Source organism: Pongo abelii, chromosome 4 (assembly GCF_028885655.2).
Source record: "Pongo abelii isolate AG06213 chromosome 4, NHGRI_mPonAbe1-v2.0_pri, whole genome shotgun sequence".
NCBI classification, from domain to species: domain Eukaryota; kingdom Metazoa; phylum Chordata; class Mammalia; order Primates; family Hominidae; genus Pongo; species Pongo abelii.
In genome coordinates, this window is record NC_071989.2 from 168871132 (window position 1) to 168898803 (window position 27672).

A 27672-nucleotide genomic window follows, 5' to 3' on the forward strand; every position below is an offset into this window, starting at 1 on the left:
TTTTGCAGAAATTCGCAATCAGTCAATAACCTTAAGAAAGCTGACAAGACTATTGATTTTCAATCTCCATTAATCTTTTCATTATGAGTTCCATAATAACTACTTCAAATTGGATTTAGAAATCCACAAAAAACTGCTAAATTTTAAATTTCTAAAAGTATTGAAATTAGATATCCAAAAGTTAAGACACAAAAAGTATGAAAGCAACTTTAAAAATCTTGAGATAAACTTGCCTCCACAGCCAATCAGATATATTTCTCACTACTAATACAAAGCTAAAAATGGAAAATAAGAAATCAAATCTTAGGGACAGATGGACCATGTAGAAAAATAGTAAGCTAAGTTACTAGCCCCAAAAGCAGTGATACATGAGGCAGAAAACCAAACAGAAGAGACCGGTTGTAATTACCCAAATGTAAAAAAAGGAAGCATGTGATGAAATATTAAGGCTAAAAATTAAAATTCACACATTTATGAGAAATTGGCAGGAAGGGGGTATCAAATCTAAAAGCATTATCAAACCTCTATACTACAAAATCTTATTTTGAGAATATACTGATTCATCTCTCATTTGAAGTTTCCTTATCTCAGATAATATATTCCCTGATAGGGCAAATAGCAAAATAAAAGTTTGATTTTTCATCTCTTCTAAACACTCTTACAAAGAATAATTTTCTACCATCTTGAAATTTTTCAAAGCTTTTTGAGAAACACACACAAATAATTTGGATTTAGTTGATTTTATTTACAGTTTTTTTTTTGGTTTTTTTTTTTTTTTACATTTCAGAGCATTACACAATTACATTTTCTCATTTTCTGACCTGCAAACAGATACCTTAAACGGAAATTATTTTGTTTTAATTATCAAATTAGGTACATCCAAAATGCAACAATTACACATATGACAATTAATTCACAAAGTATAATTTTACTGGGACATATCCTAAGAATTTAGGAACAGCCAGTCAGGAGAAATCTGACCAAATTTAGCAATCACTATTTACAAATCCAAAATCAAACCTATCTAAACTCCCAAACCAGAAGCTTGAAAGTATTTATTAAATCCCCACTGGACGAAAGACAGTGATGACTAACACCTATCCAGTCTTGACAGTTTTAATCCCAAACACTGGGCTATTTCCCCAGTCTGTAACTGAACAGCAAGCATCTGTTTGTCAAACACCTAACCATCTAACTTTTACACCATTATGCGCATAGAAAGGCTAAGTGTTCATTATTTAAAAAACAAGTAGTCATTAAATAGCCACACTATTCCCCCAGCTCACCAAGCCCTTATTGCAATTCCAAATATGCAACCTGTGTCACACAGTGACAGGCTATATTTCATATATATATATATACGTGTATATATATGTATATATGTGTATATATACAGTATTAGGTACAAATGGCAATTAACAGTCCCTACAAAAATTCAATTTCAGTTGAGGCTATGGCTCCTATGCCTTGGGATGGTTTTGAACTTCAAAACTGAAAAATACTGCTAAAATCTCACTTCCTTAACACAAAATTTGATTATATGTTCAGTTTAAGCTCTCAGTCTAAAAATGGCTATAAGGTAAGTATTAAAAAGCCAGCCGAGTGCAACTTCTCTCTCCAATCTGGCCAAGCTATTTTGTAGAAATTATTCCTAACTAGACTAGAAAATCTGTGGTGACTTCCAATGGTCTTGCCTACCTTACTGCCCATGTTCACGTTTCAAACTGTGTCAACAAAGCCCGCACTTCGGGGGTCAGCTGCTTGGCAGCCTTAGCTGCCTCTGTGATAGCCTTGCGATACAGGCCCTTTCTCTTCTTATTAAAGCGTGACTGGAAGTTTTCTAAAAAGGGAGAGAGTTGTGAAAGAGCAAGGAAAGATGTTGTTGGAGACCCAAACCATGAAATACGGGCCTCCTGTCGGACTAAAAGGCCGTTATCTTTCCGGCTCACAGTTATAGTAAGAATACGGGCTGGCCACCAAGGGAAGCCATATATCTTGGCCCAAACAATGTCCCCTATACATATGGTCCTGCCATCTGGTGTGACGCATTTGGAGACGTTTTTGGAAAAGACTTTCATTTTCAAGGAATTACTGAGCTTTTTCTCTTCCTTTGAAGAGGAGGAAGTGGAGGAGGTGGAAGGTGCATGCATACTGCCTGGAGGAAAATCAAAGCTTTCAGAAGAACTACACTCAGAGTTGGAAGATTTCAAATCATCTGTGCTATCAATGCTACACACTGAAGCACTGGAAGAGTCAGATTTCTTTTGATTTAGGGTCATGTAAACAGAGATATTGTTTTTGCTGCCCTTTTTGCCCAATGTCTGTGGTTCATCCTGATCACCAGGCACATGCACTTCATTTGTGTCCTGAACCTCACTGCTGGCCTCTTCAGGGCCTTTTGAGGGACTCTGATTTTCTGAAGGGGCCTCACCTGCTGAGCGGGTAGAGGTGCAGCGAGACTGGGGCTTGGGTGCCATCTTGCTACTCCTCATTTTCTCAAGTCCTGTCTTCAGAGAAGAGTCATTTTCTTCATTCCTGTACCTCTGTGGTTTTAAACGAACCCGGGGTGGAAGGGAACCTGAGCTAGGATTCTGATACCGACGTGTGAAATGGACTTTTGAATGTGCATTTTTGGAAGTAGAGGTTTCATTTTGCTTCTTTTGTGCCTTTTCTTTGGCAATTTTTAACACTTCCCGAGCTTTCGCATGATCCATGTTCTTACTCTGGAGAACTTTTTTAGTACTTAACTGAGCTTTTGATGTATTTGCCTGAGCAGAAACTTTTACTACTCTGCCTCTGCTGTGAGCAATATTTGAAACCTTAACCACAGCGTTTCTTCTCTGGCTTTCGTTTTGGTTTTTCCCATCCACTTTATGGTCAGTTTTCAGTTTTTTGTTCACAGTAGTTACACTTTCATTTCTCCGTTTTTTATCTTCATATTTAGAAGAGTCACTTGCACTACTACCTTTTCTAATTTCCTTTTTTTCAGCAACAACACTGTTTTTACATTTATCACACAGAACTTGCCTGGGTCGTAGTTTAATAGCATTCATTATTGAAGTGGGTTCTTCCCTGTACATTTTTCGTTTGGGTCGCTTAATTTTCCGAGGAGGTGGCTGAGGTATTGATTGGTTATATGTGTCCCTGATAAACAAAGGGGGAGGATAAGGTGCTCCTTCATGGAAGAGAGGTGGTGGTTTGGAAGTCCACAGGCTTTCAGCCAAGCTCAGCTCAGGATGCGGGACAGGAGAAGGGTCATCAGGAACAGCACCATTTGCTTCACACTTGACTTCTGTCCCTTCTTGGAATGTATTACTTTGGAGCGGCATGGCTTCTGGTTTATCCTTATATTCCCTTTTGGGAAATACTGTCACAGGGATACCATGGGGCCCAAACCTTTGAAGGAAATGGAAGAAAAAAAGAAGACATTAAGTTAACATCTATAATTCAATTTCTTAAACGTAAACAACACCTGATGCATATTTATATAACCTTTCCCGAAAACTAGACCACAAAAATCTACTGACTATCTCTTCCCCCAAAAGTCCAAAGACCTTCATTTCTTTAGGTTCTACATTTTTGGTAAAAACAAACAGCTGCCCTAAGCAATGCCAGAATAGTTGACTATACTTAAAGTAGATATTTCCAGTCTTGAATCAGAAAGAATGTTTTCTCAGATAGCTTTATGTTAAGCATCACATATATTACATTCACTGAACCATATACAACATTTTCAGTAAATGCAACTACAACTTTGTGAAACACACATATATTTCTTCCTCTGGTTATAACAGCTTTCAAACTATCCAAAACTACTTAATAAGTAAAATCCCATCTCAACTTTATTGGTTAATCACTGAAGATTCAAAGAAAGTTGCTCTTTCACTCTTGCATCCTAACTAGTTACCTATTCTGTCTCCCAAAACACAAAAATACCAATAACTCAGATACTCAAACTACTTCCAAAGCAAACAGTTACAGAGCTGTGGCTTTCTTTTTAAATCATCTCACATTAAGAAATATATCTGCATTGCAATCCAATAAAAACACTTATGAATGGGCCGGGCGCAGTGGCTCATGTCTGTAATCCCAGTACTTTGGGAGGCCGAGGTGGGCAGATCACGAGGTCAAGAGATCGAGACCATCCTGGCGAACAAAGTGAAAACCCGTCTCTACTAAAAATACAAAAAGATTTGCCGGGCGTGGTGGCAGGCGCCTGTAGTCCCAGCTACTCGGGAGGCTAAGGCAGGAGAATGGCGTGAACCCAAGAGGCAGAGCTTGCAGTGAGCCGAGATCGCACCATTGCACTCCAGCCTGGGCAACAGAGCAAGACTCTGTCTCAAAAAAAAAAAAAAAAAAAAAAGACCACTTATGAATGTATACATGCATCCATATATACATAAATACACGCACTTAAGCAAAAGTTTCACCAAGTACGTAACCTTGTATTTTGTGATACATAATTTCTTTTCTACTCTGGTCTACTTCACTTGTTTTAAGGCTAGTCAGACCCATTAAACTGATTTGAAAACTCCATTACGGGTCCAGACTCTGTTTGCAAACCACGGTACCTAATACAAATCTTTAAAATTCTCAGTTTCTAATAACCTTATTTCATAAATAGGGTTAGAAATAACAGTGGTTTAACGTGCCTGGGCTGAATATCAAGAACCTGATCCTTAAAATAAACTCGCTATACTAAGTTTTCTTCACATAAAATCAAATCACACTACCAAATAATTTCAGCATATAGGTTAGCATGTTGACTACATGCACTACTTGATTCCAACAGTATCTAACACAATACAACTGTAATGCCAATCCTGTAAGGCAAAGGGGCTTAGATCTAAACCCAAAAATTGGCTTCAGGTAGTCAGTCACGTGGAACCTTCAAAGCTAGATGCCAATGTTTTACATATGTCTGTCTTTTCTACACTACAAATCTTCAGTGCTCAGATTCTCCGAAATGTTTTTTTTTGTTTTGTTTTGTTTTGTTTTGTTTTGTTTTTTAAAGACAAGATCTCACTCTGTCATCCAGGCTGCAGTGCAAGTGGTACCATCACAGCTCACTGCAGCCTCGACCTCCTAGGCTCAAGCAATCCTCCCATCTCAGCCTCCCAAGTAGCTGGCACCACAGACACACGTCACCATGCCTGGCTAATTTTAGTATTTTTTGTAGAGACGGGGTTTCACCATGTTGTCCAGGTGAATGCCTGAGCTCAAGCAGTCTGCCCACCTCAGCCTCCCAAAGTGCTGGGATTACAGACGTGAGCCACCGTGTCCAGCTGGAAATGTTCTTATGCTCCCAAAAAGGTTCAGAATACCTTTGCTAGGAAGAAATCTTGATATTAGGTACTAACAGCTGTGGACAAACCTAAACGTGGGCAGGATTTACAAAGAGCCAGCATACACCAAGTATTATTCTAGCACCTGAATACTTTTTTTCCAAAATTCTTTGTTAGTCTGGCTACCACAAACCAACAACTTACAGCAAATACTTACAAAACATAAAAAGGAAAGGCTTTTTTTTTAACCTACGGTAAGACAAGATTAGGTCTCAGATAGCCCAAAAAGGAAAGGTACCCTCCTATTGTATCAGACTGCACAGAAAGTTGCTTTCTCCATTCTAACTTCTGGTAACCAAGTGTTTGCTTCCAGACTACTTAACTCAAAGTAACTTTAAGCATTTAACCCTTTCTTACACAGTACATAGGTGCTCACTGACCACTTTTTCAAAAGATGACAGGACAAAAGAGGCGCTTCTTGTGTTTTAATGCAGAACCAACATAAACAATGTGACTTAGTTGATGTGATACCACTACTTGCATGAACAATAACATTTTCTAACTCGTAAGAAGGCATAATTTTGCCCCCATCACATGTTCACGTTTCAATAGCTGAATGAATAAAATTTTTTTATAGAGACAGTGCCTCACTCTCACTCCAGCTGGAACGCAGTGGTGCGATCATAGATCGCTGCAGCATCAACCTCCTGAACTCCTCAAGCAATCCTCTCATCTCAGCCTCCCAAGTAGCTGGGACTACAGGCACCTGCCACCATGCCTGGCTCCCTTCCTTTTATTAGGACTAACTAAATCATACTTATCTTAATGTTTGAGGTGAAGTCTCACAGCTGTCTTTTATCAACTGTTTGTATCCTCTAAACTCATTTTTGCATGTGTAAAATGAAACACTATTTCCGACCTTAAAGGATTCAAATAAAGATCAATAGGTCAATACACTGCAGCCATTTTCCTTGGCTAATATTATTTTATTTAATTTGCTTCATGTAAGTGATTTAATCTTATTTTCAAACTAGTAACTTAGAGCCTGATGCAGTGGCTCACGTCTGTAATCCTAACACTTTGGGAGGGTGAGGTGGGCAAATTGCTTGAGCCCAGGAGTTTGAGACCAGCCTGGGCAACATAGGAAGACTCCATGTCTCCACAAATAGGAAAAATTAGCCTGGTGTGGGGGTATGTACCTGTGATCTCAGCTACTTAGGAGGCTGAGGTGGGAGGATTGCTTGACCCTGGGAGGTCAAGGCTTCAGTGAGCCATGTTCGCGCTATCGCACTCCAGCCTGAGCCAGTGAGTAAGCCTTTGTCTCAAAAAAAAAAAAAAAAAGGCCAGGCACAGTGGCTCATGCCTGTAATCCCAACACTTTTGGAGGCCTGAGGTCAGGAGTTCGAGACCAGCCTGGCCAACATGGTGAAACCCCGTCTCTACTAAAAATACAAAAATTAGCTGGTTGTGGTGGCATGCACCTGTAGTCCCAACTACTTGGGAGGCTAAGGCAGGAGAATCGCTTGAACCTGGGAGGTGGAGGTCGCAGTGAGCCGAGATCGCACCACTGCACTCCAGCCTAGCAACAGAGAGAGACTCTGTCTCAAATAAAATAAAATAAAATTAAACAAAACAAATACAAAAACAAAAAACACCTAATAATTTACTAGAGGTTTTTTTTCTGTGAGGGGGGTCGATTGTTTTGTTTTTTTGAGACAGACTCTCACTGTCGCCCAGGCTGGAGCGCAGTGGCACAATCTCGGCTCACTACAACCGCTGCCTCCTGGGTTCAAGCTATTCTCATGCCTCAGCCACCTGAGTAGCTAGGATTACAGGCGCGTGCCATCACGCCCGGCTAATTTTTGTATTTTTAGTAGATGGGGTTTCACTATGTTGGCCAAGCTGGTTTTGAACTTCTGGCCTGAAGTGATCCACCAGCCTCAGCCTCCCAAAGTGCTGGGATTACAGGCATGAGCCACTGCAACCAGCCAATTTTGCTAGAATTTAGGCTCCTTCCCATGTCTTTAATTTATACTCTCAATGCAAGTATGGCCCGGCCAATTACTTTATAGCTGTTTATATCAAGTAATGGAATCTGGTATGTTTATCTTTATGAAGTTCAGTAAGAATGTTAATATTTCGCAACTGGATTGTTTTTATTCTTTGCTGTTCCCACATAAGCATACAAGATACCCAAGCGTTAAATGCTTTTAATAACATAGGGAAGAAGCACCTAATTGTGTAATGATGAGTGAAAACTGTAGTGAAAACTACAAACGAGGGAAAAAGGGGAAATAAAACTGGTAATTGTGTGTGGGTAGTGAATGCCTGGCAAAGCGGAAAAATATTTCAAAATAATAATAAAACATCCTCAAAGGACCAAAAAGATAAATCACTTTAAGAAGAAATGGGGATCACATGTCTATGTCTTCGCTTCATTTCAGTAACCATGCTGTCACCCTTACACAGATAACACCTAGGGCAGTGTTACCAAACTAAGGATGGAGACATTAATTTTGAAACCAATTTCAGGGGTCACACTATGATTAAAATAAAATCAGAGTTAACAGTAGAAGTAAATATCTGTAACTGCAATGAATCTGTTTCATACATGTATATAAGGATATATGGATCCAGATGTAAAACAGATTTCTAAGTAGGCTAAAATGTTTGAGATCCACTAACCTATGAAACTATAAACTTAATAAGAATAAAAGTAGAAACAAAACTATGGTCCCTTAAACACCCTAATTTCTCCTAGCCTGACCAACATGGTGAAACCCCGTCTCTACTAAAAATACAAAAATCAGCCAGGTGTGGTGGCACACGCCTGTAATCCCAGTTACTCGGGAGGCTGAGGTTGCAGTGAGCTGAGATCACGCCACTGCACTCCAGCACTCCAGCCTGGGTGACAGGGCGAGACTCTATCTCAAAAAGAAAAAGAAAAAGAAAAAAAAAAAAACAACCCTAATTCTTCAAGTACAGTCTGTGAAAAAATACATCACAACTCCTCGGAGTGTTTGCAGTGGAAATTCCTAAGCGCTGCCCAAAACATAAATCATAAAACTTTCCTATAGTGGAACTGGAATCTGATATTTTAGCAAGCACTGTTGCTTTAGCTTTTTCTAAGGGAAGACATTTATGTCTCACGTGAATGCTCACCAAGATTTTATTGAACAAGTGTTTAGGTGAAAGGCTGACTGGTATCCCTTGCTTTAAGTTTTCCAAAATAACTTTCTACAAATACTCCCAAGAGTTGAGTAATAAGATACCCTACCCGCTTTGTGCAGCATAAAGGCATGTGTTAACGTATTAGTGACTCCTAACCCTTATCCACTTTCAGTCTTTAACCACTACCCAAAGATTCTAAACTAAAACGATTCAGGTATTATGGCTTAATTAAAAATACTGCAACTGTCTGCAAATCTGCAATTCCTTGAAAATAAAACTTTCTGTGAATCTATAATTCTATTCAAAAACAAAATTTCTTTTTAATAGAGATGTGGTCTCCCTATGTTGCCCAGAGTAGTCTTGAACTCCTGGGCTCAAGCAATCGGCCTGCCTTCCATAGTGCTGGGATTAGAGGTGTGAGCCACCACAGTCAGCCTCAAAATTCTTTTAAAATAAATATCTTCTTAATAATTTAGGAGTAGGTGCCAAAAAAAAAATTTTTTTTTTTTTTTTTGGAGACAGAGTCTCACTCTGCTGCCCAAGCTAGAGCAGAGTGGCCTGATTTCAGCTCACTGCAACCTCCACCTCCCAGGTTCAAGCAATTCTCATGCCTTGGCCTCCCAAGTGAGTGTGTGCCACCACACCCCGCTAATTTTTGTATTTTTAGTAGAGATGGAGTTTCGCCATGTTGGCCAGGCTGGTCTCAAACTCTTGGCCTCAATTGATCTGCCCTCCTTGGCCTCCCAAAGTATTACGATTACAGGCGTGAGCCACCGCACCTGGCCACTGCCAAAATTTTAAGGGGGAAGAACACTAGGGTTTAACAGTTACTTTGTGTTGCCGGGCGCAGTGGCTCACGCCTGTAATCCCAGCACTTTGGGAAGCCAAGGCAGGCAGATAACCTGAGGTCAGGAGTTCGAGACCAGCCTGGCTAACATGGTGAAACCCCATCTCTACTAAAAATACGAAAATGAGCAAGGCATGGTGGCACACACCTATAGTCCCAGCTACTGGGGAGGCTCAGGCAGGAGAACGGTTTAAGCCTGGGAGACGGTGGCTGCAGTGAGTCAAAATATCGCACCGCTGCATACACTCCAGCCTGGGAGACAGAGACTTCATTCTCAAAAAAATAATAATAATAAAAATAAATAAAAATTAGCTAGGCGTGGTGGCACATGCCTGTAGTCACAGCTACTTAGAAGGCTGAGGTGGGAGGATCGCTTGAGACATGATTGGACCACTGCACTCCAGCCTGGGTGACAGAGACCCTGTCTCAAAAACAAAACAAAAAAAGGCCAGGAGCAGGAATGGTGGCTCATGCCTATAATCCCTGCACTTTGGGAGGCCAAGACAGGAGGATAGCTTCAGGCCAGGAGTTCATGACCAGCCTGGTCAACATAGCCAGATGGTGTCTCTACAGAAAAAGGAAAAAGAAAAAAATAATACCCAGATTCATTTTATTTTGAGCCAATGATTTTAGAAACTACCTTGCCTTACAAACAGCAGCAGACTAAATCACAGAAGAGGTAAAACTGAAGCAAGCTCATTGTGGTTCATATTTCATCTCTTTGTGAGACTGGTTACGATGTCAAAGTTTAACCTGAGAAAAAATGAAATAGCTAAATGCAAAAGAAAATTTTACCACAAAAAGTTAAAAATGGAATTACAATACAATCCAGCAATTCCACTTCTGGGTACATATCCAAAAGAATTGAAAGCAGGATCTCAAAGAGATATTAGCCAAAAAGGTGGAAGGTGGAAGCAACCCAAGTGTCTACTGACATATGAAAGGACAAAGTGTGAGCTAGACAGAGATATATAGATAAACAAATATATTATACAAAATAATAGTTTAAGTCTTAAAAAGGATGAAATCATAGGCCAGGTGTGGTGGCTCACACCTGTAATCCCAGCACTCTGGGAGCCTGAAGCAGGCAGATTGCTTGAGGCCAGGAGTTCAAGACCAGCCTGGCCAACATGGTGAATCCCTGTCTCTACTAAAAATACAAAAATTAGCGGGGCATGGTGGTGCATGCCTGTAATCCCAGCTACTTGGGAAGCTGAGGCACAAAAATTGTGTGAACCCAGGAGGCAGAGGTTGCAGTGAGAAGAGATCATGCCACTGTACTCCAGCCAGGGTGATAGAGTGAGACTGTGTCTCAAAAAAAAAAAAAAAAAAAAAAGGAAATCATGGCACATGCTACAACATGAATGAGTCTTGAGGACATTAAGTAAGCCAATCATAAAAAAGATATTGTATGAATCCACTTACATGAAAAGTATCTAAAGTAGTCAAATTCACAGAAGCAGAAAGTAGAATGGTTGACAGCAGGTGGAGAAGGAGAAATGGGAAGCTGTTGTTTAAAAACTATTGAATTTTAATTTTGCAAGATGAAAAACTTCCGGAGATCTGTTTCACAACAATGTGAATATACTTAACACTATTGAACTGTATCCTTAATGGTTAAAATACATTTTTTTTTTTTTTTTTTTTTTTTTTACAATTTCAAAAAACTTTTAAAAACGTGCATCTAAGACAGGCATGCCCGTAGTCCAAAGTATTTAGGAGGCTAAAACAGAAGCATCGCTTGAGCCCGAGTTCGAGGCCATCCTGGGCAACATACAAAGAACCAACTATTAAAAGAAAAAAAAAAAAAAATGTGTGGCCGGCCATTGGGGCTCATGCCTGTAATCCCAGCACTTTGGGAGGCCAAGGCAGGTGATCACCTGAGGTCAGGAGTTCGAGACCAGCCTGGCCAACATGGCAAAACCCAGTCTCTACTAAACATACAAAAAGTAGCCGGGCGTGGTGGCATGTGCCTGTAATCCCAGCTACTTGGGAGACTGAAGCAGGAGAATCACTTGAACCCAGGAGGCAGAGGTTGCAGTGGGCCAAGATCACAACATTGCCCTCCAGCTTGGGCAGTAAGAGTGAAACTTGGTGTCAAAAAAAAAAAAAAAAATGCAGCCAGGTGTAATGGCTCAAGCTTGTAATCCCAGCACTTTGGGAGGCCAAGGCAGGTGGATTACCTGAGGTCAGGAGTTTAAGACCAGCCTGGCCAACATGGTGAAATCCCATCTCTACTAAAAATACAAAAAATTACCCAGGGGTGGTGACAGACACCTGTAATCCCAGCTACTTGGGAGGCTGAGGCAGGAGAATCACTTGAACCTGGGAGGCGAGTTTACAGATCATGCCACTGCACTCCAGCCTGGGCAACCAGGTGAGACTACATCTCAAAAAAAAAAAAAAAATGCAACCAGGCATGGTGGCTCAAGCCTATAATACTAGCTACTCAAGAGGCTGATCACTTGAGGCCAGGAGTTTAATTAAGTCCAGCCTGGGCAACATAGTGAGACCTGATCTCATAATTAAGTAAAAAATTAAAATATGAAACAATGAAAAAAATAAATGTATATCTAGCTAAATATAGAGGGGAAAATTTTATGAGAAGCAGTACATTGGTAAAGAATTATTAGTGCAAGGGAAACAGTAATTATATAGCGGAGAAACAGGACAACACCCTAACTTGAGGGAGAATCAAAGTACACATTGCCAATGAGGGCACATGGCTATCATGAGCCTGCAGATGTGGTGTTCCGAGAACACAACATTGCCTGCGTAACCTAAACCTCTCAGGAGTAAATATCAGGCAAATCCAAACTGAGGGACAGTCCTTATTACATAATTGCTACATAATTATATTGCAAGTAAATGTAATACATAATCATTTACTAGAGGATAAAAACACATTGAAGGAAATTTTTATTGGAAAAATTGAAGAAATAATGAAACATGAGATACAAAGTAAAGTACTCTATCAATGTTTCTTTAATTTGAAAACTATACTGTTGCTATAGTTTTCCTTTGATCTTAGAAAAGAAATGCTCCAGCATAAGTAAAGGAGAATGATGTCTTCAACTCAGTCTCAAACAGTTCAGGAAACAAATTTATTTACATAGAGAATGACAAATTAAATGTGGCAAAATGTTACAAATGAGTGACTCTAGAAAGAGTTTACAAGAATTCTCTGCTATGCTTCAAATTATCTAAAAATAAGAAGCTAAAAAAGTGTTTTTTTAAAAGCATGAATTCAGTTTACTTAGTTCCACCAATACTTCTATGCAAAGAAAGCACACAAAAAAGATCTATCCAACTTAAGTGGTAAATGCCAGCAAATTCACCTCAATTATCGCTAAGCATAAATCTACAGAAACACAGTGAGACCATCTCTTAAAAATAAATAAAATGTTTAAAAAACAAGTATGCTAACTGGTCTGATAGTATAAAACAGTCTCAGCCCTAGGACACAGCTTCAGTAGGTGAGACCAGAATGTACCAGTCAATGCCAAATGAGGTTACAGTCTTCGGAAGGAAAGAAATCACCGTGGATTAGTGATCAGGAAATGGGCTTTGCAGGGAATGGGACCTAGAAAGGCTCAAGCAGATTAAGTGAAGAGCAAAACAGGGAGTGGTAAATGGTGAAGACTAGTTATCCATTCCAAATATTATTAAGGATTCAGAGGCTTACATAAGCAATTAAATAAAGGTGATCCATCTGGCAGAAAAAGAGGAGGGCATGTTGGTGAGTGTGCCTGAGTGGAGAGGGCTGCCAGTTTAAGAGTGTGATAGACGGAGAATAACCAGTCTCTTAATAAGAAGGCTGGCTGGGAGCAGTAGCTCACGCCTGTAATCTCAATACTCTGGGAGGCCGAGGTGGGTGGATCACTTGAGACCAGGAGTTCAAGACCAGCCTGGCCAACGTGGTGAAACCCCACCTCTACTACAAATACAAAAATTAGCCGGGCCTGGCGGTGTGCGTCCATAATCCCATCTACTCAGGAGGCTGAGCCAGGGTAATCGTGTGAACCTGGGAGGCAGAGGTTGCAGTGACCCAGGATGCACCACTGCACTCCAGCCTGGGCAACAGAGTGAGACTCTGTCTCAAAAAAAAAAAAAAAAAGAAATGAAAAAAGAAAAAGAGGAGACTGGCTGAGAGTGATAGCAATGGCTTACGCCTATAATCCTAGCACTTTAGGAGGTTGAGGCCAGGAATTTTGAGATCAGCCTAGGCCACACAGGGAGACCCTGCCTCTACAAAAAATTAGCTGAGTGTAGTGACACTGGTCCCAGTTACTTGGGAGGCTGAGGTGAAAGGATCGCTTGAGCCCAGAAGGTTAAGCCTGAAGTGAGCCATGATGGCACCACTGTACTCCAGGCTGGATGACAGAGCAAGACCTTGCCTCAAAAAAAAGAAAAAAAAAAAAGGACAGAGAGAGAGGCCAGTGAAGTCTTCTGTCTAGTGATGTGATTAAATGTATCTAAATTACTTTGTTAAAAACGTGGCCAGGCACGGTGGCTCACACCTGTAATCCTAGCACTTTGGGAGGCTGAGGCGGGTCGATCACCTGAGGTCAGGAGTTCAAGACCAGCCTGGCCAACATGGCAAAACCCCGTTTCTACTAAAAATACAAAAATTTAGTCAGGCGTGATGGTGGATTCCTGTAATCCCAGCTACTCATGAGGCTGGCGCAGGAGAATTGCCTGAACCCGGGAGGCAGAGTTTGCAGTGAGCCAAGATCGTGCCACTGCATTCCAGCCTGGGCAACAGAGTGAGATTCCCTCTCAAAAAAGAAAAAAAACAAAAACAAACAAAAAAACTTAAAGCACAGCTATTCTAGTCTGATCCCATCATCTTAAAATTACAAAGAAGAACACAAAAATAATTCCCTTTCCCTTACATTCTCAAATATGAGCCCTTTTCAATAATGTTTAGAAAGCATACTGGTGGCCAGGCCTTGTGGCTCACGCCTGTAATCCAAGCACTTCTGGAGGCCAAAGCAGGAGTATCGCTTGAGCCTAGGTGTTCAAGACATTGTTGTTACTAAAAATTAAACAATTTACTAAAAATAAAACAATTAGCCAGGTGTGGAGGCATAGGCCTGTAGTCTCTGCTATTCAGAAGGCTGAGGCAGAAGGATCACTTGAGACCAGGAGTTCAAGGCTGCAGTAAGCTATGATCATGCCATTGCACTCCAGCCTGGGCAACAGAGACCCTGTTTCTAAGGCAAAAAAAAAAAAAATTGCTGGGCACGGTGGCTCACAGCTGTAATCCCAACATTTTGGGAGGCTGAGGCGAGCAGATCACAAGGTCAGGAGATGTAGACCATCCTGGCTAACATGGTGAAACCCCGTCTCTACTAAAAATATAAAAAATTAGCCGGGCATGGTGGCATGCGCCTGTAGTCCCAGCTACTCGGGAGGCTGAGGCAGGAGAATCGCCTGAACCCGGGAGGCAGAGGTTGTAGTGAGCTGAGATCGCGCCACTGCACTCCAGCCTGGTGACAGAGCGAGACTCCATCTCAAAAAAAAAAAAAAGAACAAAAATGGAAAAAAGAAAGCAAGCATGCCAGAAGGGGACTATAGGGACAAAACTTACCTACTAAAAGACTATAACTATTTCCTCATAAGCCATCAGCCCCAGGTGCTAATGAGAGAAACAGAAAAAGATTAAGAAAGAGGTTACAGTGAGCCAAGATCGCACCACTGCACTCCAGACTGGGTGACAGAATAAGACGCCATCTCAAAAAAAAAAAAAAAAAAATTCCTCAAAGAAAGGTTACCTAACAACTTATTTTATTTTAGTCTGAAATCCTTTTCAAATTCAGTCATCCAGCACTTACTAAACGCTGACCTGGGCTTAACAGGCTTCAAAGCTGACAATTTGTACTTCCTCTTATGAACAAGTAGGTTTCACTACTGCCAAATCCAAGCCAATCAAGGCAAAACAGCATGTTATCTAATTGAAGACCCAGGACCATATAGAAGAAATATGATTTCCAAAAATGTCCAAAGTTCACTATATTGAACTGAAGAGCAATTTATGTTTACAGCAAATAGCTGTTGCCTGGGTGAGTGAGGAAGAGAGAACTCTTATTTCTAACTGCCAGGTTAACTCCCCAGCAAAACCATAAACTAAGTGGTATGGCAAAATATAGTTAAGTACATTTTAATTAGAACAAGGTTTTCAAACCCCGGAGAATTGTGTATCATTCAAAAAGGCATCTTGAATATATCTACTATTATCTATCATTTACAATTTTAGGCAATTTTGCTTAAGTAACCTCTGAGCCTTGGTGTCTACCTATGAAATGGGGATTAATAGAATTTACTTCAGCAGATTTGCCAGAGTTAAATGAAACAATGTAAACAAAGTATTTGGCACAGGACTTAGCACAGAAATTGAAAATACATAGTAGCTACTATAAAACACAGAAAGTAAAACTTGGCAACCTTCTTAGATTGTAGAAATATGCAGGAAAAAATAAATGAAAACTTAAAACCTCACACATTTAAAAAAAACAAGAAATATGCAAAAAAGTGAAATTAAGTATTATAGGGATTATGAGTTTTAAAAGGCTAAAATCCACTATTCTATAGTAAGCCAACTACATAAAATTGGTTCAAGGGTAAAGAAATGAAAATTACGGACTGCTTAAACTTATAGATTCAGGAAATCATTTGCAAGACTAATTACCAGCTCTACAATAAGGATTTAGATCAGCCACCCAAGTTGCCCATCCCCACATATGATACATTGCTTAGTTTGTAATTATGTCTCATTGTTAACTAACCATTAACCGTTTTTGTTTGTTTTTTTTTTTTTGAGACAGAGTCTCACTCTTTCACCCAGGCTGTAGTGCACTGGAAAGATCTCAGCTCACTGCAACCTTCACCTCCCAGGCTCAAGTGATTCTCATGTCTCAGCCTCCCAAGTAGCTGGGATTACAGGCACACACCACCATGCCCAACTAATTTTTTTGTATTTTTAGTAGATACGGGGCTTCACCATGTTGGCCAGGCTGGTCTCGAACTCCTGGCCTCAAATCAGCTGTCCACCTTGGCCTCCCAAAGTGCTGGGATTATAGGCATGAGCCACCGTGACCAGCCTTAACCGGTAACTTTTAAAACAGGCTTAACAAATTGATTGTTCTATTAAATACTTTGGCAAACTACCCCCTAAAAATCAGTTATCTCCAAATATGGTCCAAGAATCTTCTGTATCAGAATCACTTTGTTTAAAATGCGAAATGATGGAATGAAGCTCAGAAATCTATGCACATTCGTTTTGACAACCACTGCCCAAAAGTGTTTAGTAAAGGCATTCTATATTAAATCTACCTAGAATATAACTTAATCTCCAATTACTTTCTTGCAATACCTGCCACTACAACAAGCTTCTGTTCTGGTACTGTGTGTCTGAATTTACTCAAGAATTTAGGGAAAACAGGGTAAATAAATACCAGGAAATAATGATGCACTTTATAGACAAAAATAACTACTAACACATCTTTCATTTTTTATCAATATGAAATTAACTCAGCCATTACAGTGAAGATAAGCACATAATATATAAATTCTTTAGTAGTCCCACAGAAAACCTGATCTTAGGAAGATCAGACCTTGTTTCAACAAGAGCTTTACTTTAAAATAGTACACAGTAAAGTACAGTCTTATTTACAGTAAGAGGTTGAAAACTTCATCAGAAACCCCAAGTCCAGGCTGGGTGCGGTGGCTCATGCCTGTAATCCCAGCATTTTGGGAGGCTAAGGCCAGGAGTCCAAGAGCAGCGTGGCCAATATGGTGAAACTCTGTCTCTACTAAAAATACAAAAATTAGCCGGATATGGTGGCAGGCACCTGAAATCCCAGCTACTAGGAAGGCTGAGGCACAAGAATTGTTTGAACCCGGAAGGCGGAGGTTCCAGTGAGCCAAGATCGCACCATTGCACTCTGGCCTGGGCGACAAAAGCGAGACCCACCTCAAAAATAAAAAAAAAAAGGAAACCCCAAGTCCAATAAAACATGCCTAGCATAGTTTGTGTATAACACATCTAGTTAGTGTATAAAATCTATTTTTAAGTTTTATTTTTAATTGATAATTTGTTACAGGATTGTTTTTTTTTTTTTTCATTTTTTTTTTCTAGAGTAGCTTCTCCATAGACAGAGCAGGGCTACCCCATAGGCAGAGTGGCCCGGAGGATTCTTTAGACCCAGAATGAAACCAGGTTTAATGCCCAACTAATAATCACTTCTGAAAAAGATCATATTAATGCAACATGCAATTGAAGAGCTCACTCTCAACACATACTGCACAGTAGTGGGCGTCCTAAAGCTGTGTGGGTCAGGGAGTGACTGGCACTTGCCTCTTCTCTGTTTCACTGTGTAAAGCCTTTATTGACATCTTGGCATATAAGCAGAATAATCACCAAAAAAATATTACTTATAATGTACCACAACACAATCATTCAAGCATACTACTTGAGGGCCTAAGTTCTCAACCTGGACACTGTAGTATAAGCTACTGATACCACTACTCACTGCTTCACCAGAATGGCTGTATATTTTTCCCACCAAAAGTAGGGCTATTGCACCATACGTTTCATGGTCTCTGTAAAGAAAAGAAATCATTGTCTTGGTTTATATTTCCTCAAAAAACAAGTAAATTTTCTACAAATTGCTTTTAAGAACTTAGTGAAAACTGAAGTTTCCTAAGGAAATCATCAATTATTTTTAATGCAACAGTACCCCCATGTACACACACACACAGTCAGTATTTGTAAAAACACCAATTCTGAAATACAGCTAGCTATACCCTTTAATATGCATATACCACAAAACTAAAATGCACAAGCATTTTTTTTAAGAGATGGGGTCTCAGTATGTTGCCAAGGCTGGTTCAAACCTCAGGGTTCATGTGATCTTCCTGCCTCAATCTCCCAAAGTGCTGGGATTACAGGCAAGAGACACCATGCCCAGCCACACAAGTTTTTATTTTTTTTTCTTCAGATAGAGTCTCACTCTGTCACCCAGGCTGGAGTGCAGTGGCACAATCTCAGCTCACTGCGACCTCTGCCTCCCAGGTTCAAGCAATTCTCATGCCTCAGCCTCCTGAACAGTTGGGATTACAGGTGTACACCACCACACCCGGCTAATTTTTGTATTTTTAGTAGAGATGGGGTTTCGCCATGTTAGCCAGGCTGGTCTCAAACTCCTGGCCTCAAGTGATCCACCCACCTCAGCCTCCCAAAATGCTAGGATTACAGTCATGATCCACTGCACCCGGCTACACAAGCATTTTCAAGCATAAACCTTTACTTCATGACTCCTTATTTCCTGTCACATCCCCTGCTCCGAAAAAAAATGATTCAGAAAGAGCTTTCAGGATTTTTCCCTTTTTTCCCCCCATTTAAAAGCTTCTGCAAGAAGATTTTTTTAAGGATTTCCAGGTGGCTTTATAACTATGAGGAGTGAAGAACTACCTCTTCAGAAGCCTGGGCTGAAGGCTTTTGCTCTTTGCAAATAGTCTTGAGTGGTTCAATTTTCTTATGTCTGCAATACTAAACTTAGGACTATGTTTAAGGGATAGACCTAAAAGTTTGCCAGCAGGTAAGATATCCATAATCATTTCTACTGACCCAAAACAAGGAGAGGCTTTGAAGAGAGGCCTTGATAAGGCTGTGGTTCTTGCCCTTTCAGTTTGTTCCTGAGGGACAATAACTATTTTAAAACAAGGAAATGCAAGAGGATGCAACTGGGGAAAGAAAAAAAATATATATATATATGTATCTATATCCAGAATGTAAAAAATTCTACGAAGTCCATGGATTAACAGTAAATTGCAAGTGAATAAAAGTAACAGCAGAACTACAAATGAAAAGGACAAGAAAATCAACCAATTGCAATGTATGAGCTTTATTTGGATCCTAATTTGAAAACTGAACAGTCTTGAGCTATTAATTTTGACAGTCCTCTTTTTTTTCTTTGAGACGGAGTCTTGCTGTCACCCAGGCTGGAGTGCAATGGCACAATCTCAGCTCACTGCAGCCTCCGCCTCCCGGATTCCAGTTATTCTCTTGCCTCAGCCTCCCGAGTGGCTGGGATTACAGGCACATGCCACCACACCCAGCTAATTTTTTTTATTTTTATAATAGAGATAGGGTATCACCATGTTGGCCAGGCTGGTCTCGAACTCCTGCCTTCAAGGGATCTACCTGCCTCAGCCTCCTAAGGTGCCCGGCCAACAGTCTGACATTTTAACAGTGACTGAATATTTGATGTTATAAAAGGATTACTGCTATTATTTCAGGTGTAATAATGGTAGTAAGATTGTTGTCTTTAAAGTCCTTATCTTTTTAGATATCTGCACTGGCCGGATGTGTTGGCTCAAGCCTGTAATCCCAGCACTTTGAGAGGCCGAGGCAGGTGGATCACCTAAGGTCGGGAGTTCAAGACCAGCCTGACCTACATGGAGAAACCCCGTCTCTTCTAAAAATACAAAATTATCCAGGTGTGGTGGTGCATGCCTGTAATCACAGCTACTCAGGAGGCTGAGGCAGGAGAATCACTTGAACCCAGGAGGCAGAGGTTGCGGTGAGCTGAGATCCTGCCATTGCACTCCAGCCTGGGCAACAAGAGCAAAACTCCGTCTCAAAATGAAATAAAATAAAATTTAAAAATAAAGTTCAAAAAAAGGCTGGGTGCGGTGGCTCACGCCTGTAATCCCATCATTTTGGGAGGCCAAGGCAAGCAGATCACCTGAGGTCAGGAGTTTGAAACCAGCCTGGCCAACATGATGAAATTCGTCTCTACTAAAAATACAAAAATTACCCGGGCTTGGTGGTACAAGCCTGTACTCCCAGCTACTCAGGAGGCTGAGACAAGAAAATCACTTGAACCTGAGCAAGACTCTGTCTCAAAAAAAAAAAAAAAAAAAAAAAATATGACACACCAATGATTTATTATTTTGTCTATAATAATCATTTAAGCTGGGTGCAGTGGCTCATGCCTGTAATCCTAGCACTGTGGGAGGGCAAGGAGGGAGGATTACTAGTCACTTGAGGCCAGAAGGTTGCAATCAGCCTGGGCAACATAGCGAGACCCAGTTTCTACAAAAAATATATATATATTTTTTGAGACAGAGTTTTGCTCTTGTTGCCCAGGATGGAGTGCAATAGCGTGATCTTGGCTCACTGCAACCTCTACCTCCCAGGTTCAAGCGATTCTCCTGTCTCAGCCTCCCAAGTAGCTGGGATTACAGGCACATGCCACTACGCCCGGCTAATTTTTGTCTTTTTAGTAGTGACACGGTTTCATCATATTGGTCAGGCTGGTCTTGAACTCCTGACATCAGGTGATCCGCCCACCTCAGCCTCCCAAAGTGCTGGTATTACAGGCATGAGCCACCGCGCCTGGCACTTTTTTTTTTTCTTAACTCGCCAGGCACAGCAGCATGAGCCTCTAGTCCCAGGTACACGGGAGGCTGGGGTGGGAGGATCGCTTGGACCCAGGAGTTCAAGGCTGCAGTAAGCTATGATCACACGACTGCACTCCAGTCTCTGTGATAAAGTGAGACCCTGTCTCTAAACAAATAAATAAAATAATCATTAAGACAGTTTAGAATCCTGAAGGAATGCTTACTATATGTCAAAATTTAAAAAGCTAAGATTAAGGACAAACTGAGAACAGGAAAATCCAAACTGAATTTGTAGGGTTAATTGATTATTCTCATCTGCCAGCATTTAGACTATTGTAATTAGACATTGCTAATGAGCTCAGAAGCAGGCAGGTAATTTAAACTAAGAGAGCTGGGTATAAAACAACAGTGGCCGGGTGCTGTGGCTTACGCCTGTAATCCCAACACTTTGAAAGGCCGAGGCGGATGAGCCTGGGCAACAAAGCGAAACCCTGTCTCCACCAAAATGATGCAAATTAGCCAGGCATGGTGGCATGCAACTGTAGCTGCAGCTATTTGGGAAACTGATGTGGGAGGATTGCTTGAGCCCAGGAGGTTGAGGCTGCAGTGAACTGTGAGTGTGCCACTGCATTCTGGCCTGGGTGACACAGCAAGACCCTTTCTCGAAAAAAAAAAAAAAGAAAAAGAAAGAAAGAAAGAGCACAAAGCAAGCTAGAGAATACATGCTTCACTTAAAGGCATCCAGTTCTTTTTAGAAAGAGTCTCGCTCTGTCACCCGAGCTAGAGTGCAGTGTGCGATCTCGGCTCACCACAGCCTCCACCTCCCAGGTTCAAGCAATCCTCCTGCCTCAGCCTCCAGAGTAGCTGGGATTATAGGTGCATGCCACCACGCCCAGGTAATTTTTTGTATTTTTAGTAGAGACAGGGTTTCGACATGTTGGCCCGGATGGTCTTGAACTCCTGACCTTACATGATCCACCCACCTCAGCCTCCCAACTTGCTGCAATTACAGACATGAGCCACCACACCCGGCCAGGCATCCAGTGTTAAGTAAATACAATGCTAAACAAAATCTGATTTTAACCAGATACTAAAAATATCCTCAAAATTACTGTGTCATTTATGGGCCAAAGAAAGCTACCTAGAAGATAGAAAGGAGAATATAACAAACCAGGGTAGTACAGGGAAAACCAGGCCACCTGGTCATTCTGTTCATTTTACATATAAACTGAGGTATAGTTTGTTTGCTTGTGTCTAAGTGAACTGCCCAAAGCTAAATCAATTAGCCTAAGAACTAGGAAATGGAGCTTAGTAAGGCACAATGATTCGCCCAAAGGTACAGTGCTAATAGGAGAGGCTAGTACCAATATTAGCAATTAAAGCCCAGGCCAGGAGTGGTGGCTCACGCCTGTAATCCCAACACTTTGGGAGGCCGAGGCAGAGGACTGCCTGAGGTCAGGAGTTTGAGACCAGTCTGGCCAACATGATGAAATGCTGTCTCTACTAAAAACACAAAAAAATTAGCCGGGCGTGGTGGCGTGCGCCTGTAATCCCAGCTACTCAGGAGGCTGAGGCAGGGAATTAATTGCTTGAACCAGGGAGATGGAGGTTGCAGTGAGCCGAAGTCCCGCCACTGCACTCCAGCCTGGGTGACAGGAGCAAGACTCTGTCTCAAAAAAAAAGAAAAAAAGCCCAAGCACCTAACACTCTGTCCAGTCAATAATTTACTATTTAGTACCACTTTCTTTTCTGTCTTGAGTTATGTATGTCCAGCTCCTTTTTTTTCACAGAATGATTCTCCTCAAAAATGTGTTCTCCAACCAAATAAATCTGAAAATAATGCAAAAAATAATAATACAACAGGGAGGGGAAGCATTTCAAATGATTACAAAAGCAGACTCTTAGTCATCCACACATATATTAAATCCTGTGTTCTAGACTCAAACACCTTTTCCACACAGTAGATAGCTCTTCCAATTTTACAAAGATATTTCTGTACCATGCATAATGTAAGCATAAAATATGGAAGAAATTTATAAAAGCAATAACTAGCCCTTTTGAAGACTGAAGAAAAGCACAAATACATTACACATTTAGTCTCCCAAATGTTAATCTCATTGGAGAGGCAAGAACCAAAACTTCAGAGCTTACTATGTATTCCCCGGTATTCAGCTAAGGAACTAGTGGAGTCTCCAGAGCCAGGTTTCACAGCTGTTACCCAACTAAAGAATATGCTTGGCTCCAACACCCATATCCTTTATATTATCTCCACACAGGCAATGAAATCAAGAGAAGCACTCACTTTCAGAAATATGCAACTTTCAGAAACATGCCATTCTTTACTTTCTGCTTAAACTAAAACTTAGCCCAACTAGCTTTCTAATATGCAAGCAGAAAAAGCAGAGGTTTTAGAATGGGATCAACCTACATCTGGATCCTTGCTTTGCCACTTACAAGTTAACTGGCCAAATTAAATGAGCCTCCATTTCCTCCCGTGTAAATTAAAAACACTACCAAGGTTATAAAAAAACTAAAGCATGAGGTACAATGTCTAGCATATAATGGGCACTCACAGAAAGCTCCTAATTTTTACCTAGAGGCTGAATTCAATGGCCAAGTAAGATACAAATTACTTTAAAGCAACTGATGAATAGAGTTGCTTAGTAGAGTCTAAAGTATCAGGGGCTCACGCCTATAATCCCAACACTTTGGGAGTGTAGAAATGGGAGGATGGCTTGAGGCCAAGAGTTCAGACCTGGCGCAGTGGCTCATGCCTCTAATCCCCAGCACTTTGGGAGGCCGAAGCGGGAGGATCACTTGAGGTCAGGTGTTCGAGATGCGCCTGGCCAACATGGCGAAACTCCGTCTCTACTACAATCCCTTGAACCCTGGAGACTGAGGTTACAGTGAGCCAAGACTGCACTACTGCACTCCAGCCTGGGTGACAGAGCGAGACTCTGTCTCAAAAAAAAAAAAAAAAAAAAGAGTTCAGGCCAGGCACAGTGGCTCACGCCTGTAATCCCAGCACTTTTCAGAGGCTGAGACAGGCGGATCACCTGAGGTCAGGAATTCAAAGACCAGCCTGGCCAACACGGTAAAACCCCGTCTCCACAAAAATACAAAAATTTGCCCAGCGTGGTGGAGCATGCCTGTAATCCCAGCTACTTGGGAGGCTGAGGCGGAAGAATCACTTAAACCCGGGAGGCTGACGTTGCAGTGAGCCAAGATTGTGCCATTGCACTCCAGCCTGGGCAACAGAGCAAGACTCTGTCTCAAGGAAGGAAAAAAAAAAAAAAAAAAAAGAGTTTAACCAGCCTGAGCAACATGGTAAGACCCCCATCTCTACAAAAAATTTTAAAATTAGCCAGGTGTGGCCAAGTGCAGTGGCTCATGCCTATAATCCCAGCACTTTGGGAGGCCGAGGCGGATCACGAGGTCAGGAGTTCGACCAGCCTGGCCAATATGATGAAACCCTGTCTCTACTAAAAAATACAAAAAATTATCCAGGCGTGCTGGCATGCGCCTGTAGTCCCAGCTACTCAGGAGGCTGAAGCAGGAGAATCACTTGAACCCAGGGGGGCAGAGGATGCAGTGAGCTGAGATCATGTCACTGTACTCCAGCCTGGGTGACAGGGGGACTCTGTCCAAAAAAAAAAAAAAAAAAAAAAGCACAAACTCAGTAGCCCTGGGTTCCAGCCTAGTCTCTGAAACGGTCTGGCAGTCACGTCTCTATGCTCAATCTCAAGGTTTCATTTGGATGAAAATATAGCTGGCTGGCTGCAATGGCTTATGCCTGTAATCCCAGCATTTTGGGAGGCCAAAATCAGAGGATCGCTTGAGCCCAGGAGCACGAGACCAGCCTGAGCAACATAGTGAGACCCTCATCTCTACAAAAGATAAAAAAACAGGCTGGGCGCGGTGGCTCATGCCTGTAATCCCAGCACTTTGAGATGCCGAGGTAGGTAGATCACCTGAGGTCAGGAGTTAGAGACCAGCCTGACCAACATGGTGAAACCCCCGTCTCCACTAAAAATACAAAAATTAGCCGGGCGTGGTGGTGGGCGCCTATAATCCCAGATACTCAGGAGGCTGAGGCAGGAGATTCACTTGAACCCAGGAGGTGGAGGTTGCACTAAGCTGAGGTCATGCCACTGCACTCCAGCCTGGGTGACAGAGTGAGACTCCGTCTCAAAAAAAGGAAAAAAATTAGCCAGGCGTGGTGGTACGCACTTGTAGTCCCAGCTATTTGGGAAGCTGAGGTGGAAGAACGCAGTGAGCTACGATCCCAGCACTGCACTCCAGCCTGAGCAACATAGCGAGACCCTGCCTCTTAAAAACAAAAACAAAAACAAACACAAACACTGTCTCCTGGATCCATCAGTAAACCCCAAAACTGCACATGAAAGTGTGCAATCAATATAAGTGCAAATTACAAAATACATTGGCAGGTCCGTTTTTCCAGATTAAACTGTAAAAAAAAGGAAATCCAACTAGTCAATCATTAGTCCAATAATAATTCCTTGAATTGCTAAATTTTAGTGTTTTATTTCCTCAACATTTCCACAATTTTTTTTTAAGACAGGGTCTCATTCTGTCACCCAGGCTGGACTGTGTGATCTTAGCTACTGTAACCTCCACCTCCAGGGCTCAAGAGATCCTCCCACCTCAGCCTCCCAAGTAGCTGGGACCACAGGCACAAGCCTCCACGCCCGGCTAAGTTTTATATTTTTTTCGTAGAGACAGGGTTTCACCATGTTGCCCAGGCTCCTCTGGAACTCCTGCGCTCAAGTGAGCTGCCTGCCTTGGCCTCCCAAAGTGCTGGGCGCCTGTAATCCCAGTTACTCCGGAGGCTGAGGCAGGAGAATTGCTTCAGCCCGGAAGGTGGAGGTTGCAGTGAGATCGCACCACTGCACTCCAGCCTGTGTGACAGAGCAAGACTCCGTCTTGGAAAAAATAAATAAATAAAAAAATAATAGTAATAGGATCCTTTCACTTCAGAATATTCAAATGGAAAAGGTTCATATTAGGAATAGCTCCTCCAACAAAAGAAATTGCTGTTTCTAAGCACTGATAGCATGAGACCAAAACTCAACAGCAATTCTCTACCAAAGAAAATTTTTTACAAATAAAGCACTAACACAATGAGCACTTATCCATTCCATTTCCAAAAACAACTTACCTTCCGCACCTTCCTTTTGCAGATTTGAAATCCAGATTCTCACACAATCACTGGCCATCTCTTCTGTTTCATTCAACAGCATACACACCAGAGTGTCTCTCACTATTATATACATCAGTAGAGGCCGGGAGAGGTGGCTCATGCCTGTAATCCCAGCACTTTGGGAGGCCAAGGTGGATGGATCACCTGAGGTCAGGAATTTGAGACCAACCTGACCAACATGGTGAAACTCCATCTCTACTAAAAATACAAAATTAGCCAGGCGTGGTGGCACACGCCTGTAATCCCAGCTACTTAGGAGGCTGAGGTAGGAGAATCGCTTGAACCAGTGAGGTGGAGGTTGCAGTGAGCAGAGATCATACCATTGCAGCCTGGGCAACAAGAGCGAAACTCCGTCTCAAAAATAAATAAATAAATAAATAAAATACATCAATAGAAAGCACACTCACCTTATTCTGCTTTCTAATTATGAAAACAGAAGTGCAGGCCAGGCGCAGTGGCTCACGCCTGTAATTTCAGCACTTTGGGAGGCCAAGGCAGCAGGATCGCTTGAGCCCAGGAGTCTGAGACCAGCCTAGGCAGCACAGCAAGACCCTGTCTCTATTAAATAAGTAAACAAACAAACATAAACAGAAGTACAAATGCCCTAATCCAAAATTATTTTTAAAAAAGATACTTGAGGCCGGGCACGATGGCTCATGCCTGTAATCCCAGCCCTTTGGGAGGCTGAGAAGGGTGGATAACCTGAGGTCAGGATTTCAAGACCATCCTGGCCAACATGGTGAAACCCCGGCTCTACTTAAAAAATACAAAAATTAGACCAGCATGCTGGCGCACGCCTGTAGTCCCAGCTACTTGGGAGGCTGAAGTGGGAGAATCTCTTGAACCCAGGAGGCGGAGGTTGCAGTGAGACGATATGGCGCCACTGCACTCCAGCCTGGGTGAGAGTGAGACTCCGTCTCAAAAAAAAAAAAAAGATATTTGAGATTAAATAATACAGAATAACTGCTCTCATCTTTCCCCCCCAAACACCATACTTCAATATGAAATTTTAAATGGCTTTTTTCCCCAAATGGGAAAGAAGGATTCCTGGGTCTTGATGGGACAGCAAGCAAGTTTAAGAGTAAAACATACTAATAAGCCATTGCAAACAGGTGAGATACCATCAGAGTGTGCGCTGTTGCAGGAAACAGAATGGAAAGCCGTGAATGGGAGTCTCTGCACTTCATATCTGCAAAAGAAGAGAATAAAAACGTTAACTCCAGACTTAGAACAGGTTCTCTTCCCCTGTTGAAAGCAGAGCCCAAAAACATTTTAAATCAAAAAACGAAAATGTAGTTAAGCCAAATTTGTAGATGAACCTCAACCTTCTTGTCCTTAATACATAAACTGTATCCCAGGTGTTAGAAGTTACTTGAACATTTTTATGCTACACCACCTTGACATTAAAAGATTTTTTAAAAATCTCCAATCTCTTCTTTAAACTGTTCTTAAACTATCATTAAAATTAGCAAAATACGCTTCTCTGTTGAATGGTTAACCTAAAGGGAATGACTTCTAGCCGTAAGAATTACAGTTAAAAGGTTCATTTTAACAAATGCTCTTCCCCCTGTAAGGAGTGACAGGTAACCTTTTGGGAACCCCAATGTACACACCCCTTTCTCCAATCCTGCTAAAGTTAAACGTTAATTTGAGGACAGACAAGTGCCTCCTCGCAAGCAATGCCCCCCTGTCCCCCCGTCCAAAACGCCGTTCTCTGCAAAAATCCATCTGCATCTTGC

The 27672-nt window shown here is 41.6% G+C and overlaps 1 protein-coding gene across 7 annotated transcripts in view; it reads right to left on the minus strand.

Moving 5' to 3' along the window:
- The window catches only part of PWWP2A (PWWP domain containing 2A), a 43109-nt gene that overhangs the window by 14428 nt on the left and 1009 nt on the right, over window positions 1-27672 (minus strand). For 4 of the 7 annotated variants that reach the window (XR_008525601.2, XM_024247527.3, XM_024247528.3 and 1 more), the window contains exon 2: window positions 2432-3396. Coding sequence is in view for 6 of the 7 variants with exons in the window: in XM_024247527.3 (XP_024103295.1) it covers window positions 2432-3396 (965 nt within the window). In the remaining variant the exon portion in view is untranslated. Of the gene's footprint in view, window positions 1-724; window positions 3397-25891; window positions 26863-27672 lie in introns of those variants that run through there. The other 3 variants (XM_009241244.4, XM_054556167.2, XM_024247526.3) reach the window with 3 other exon arrangements.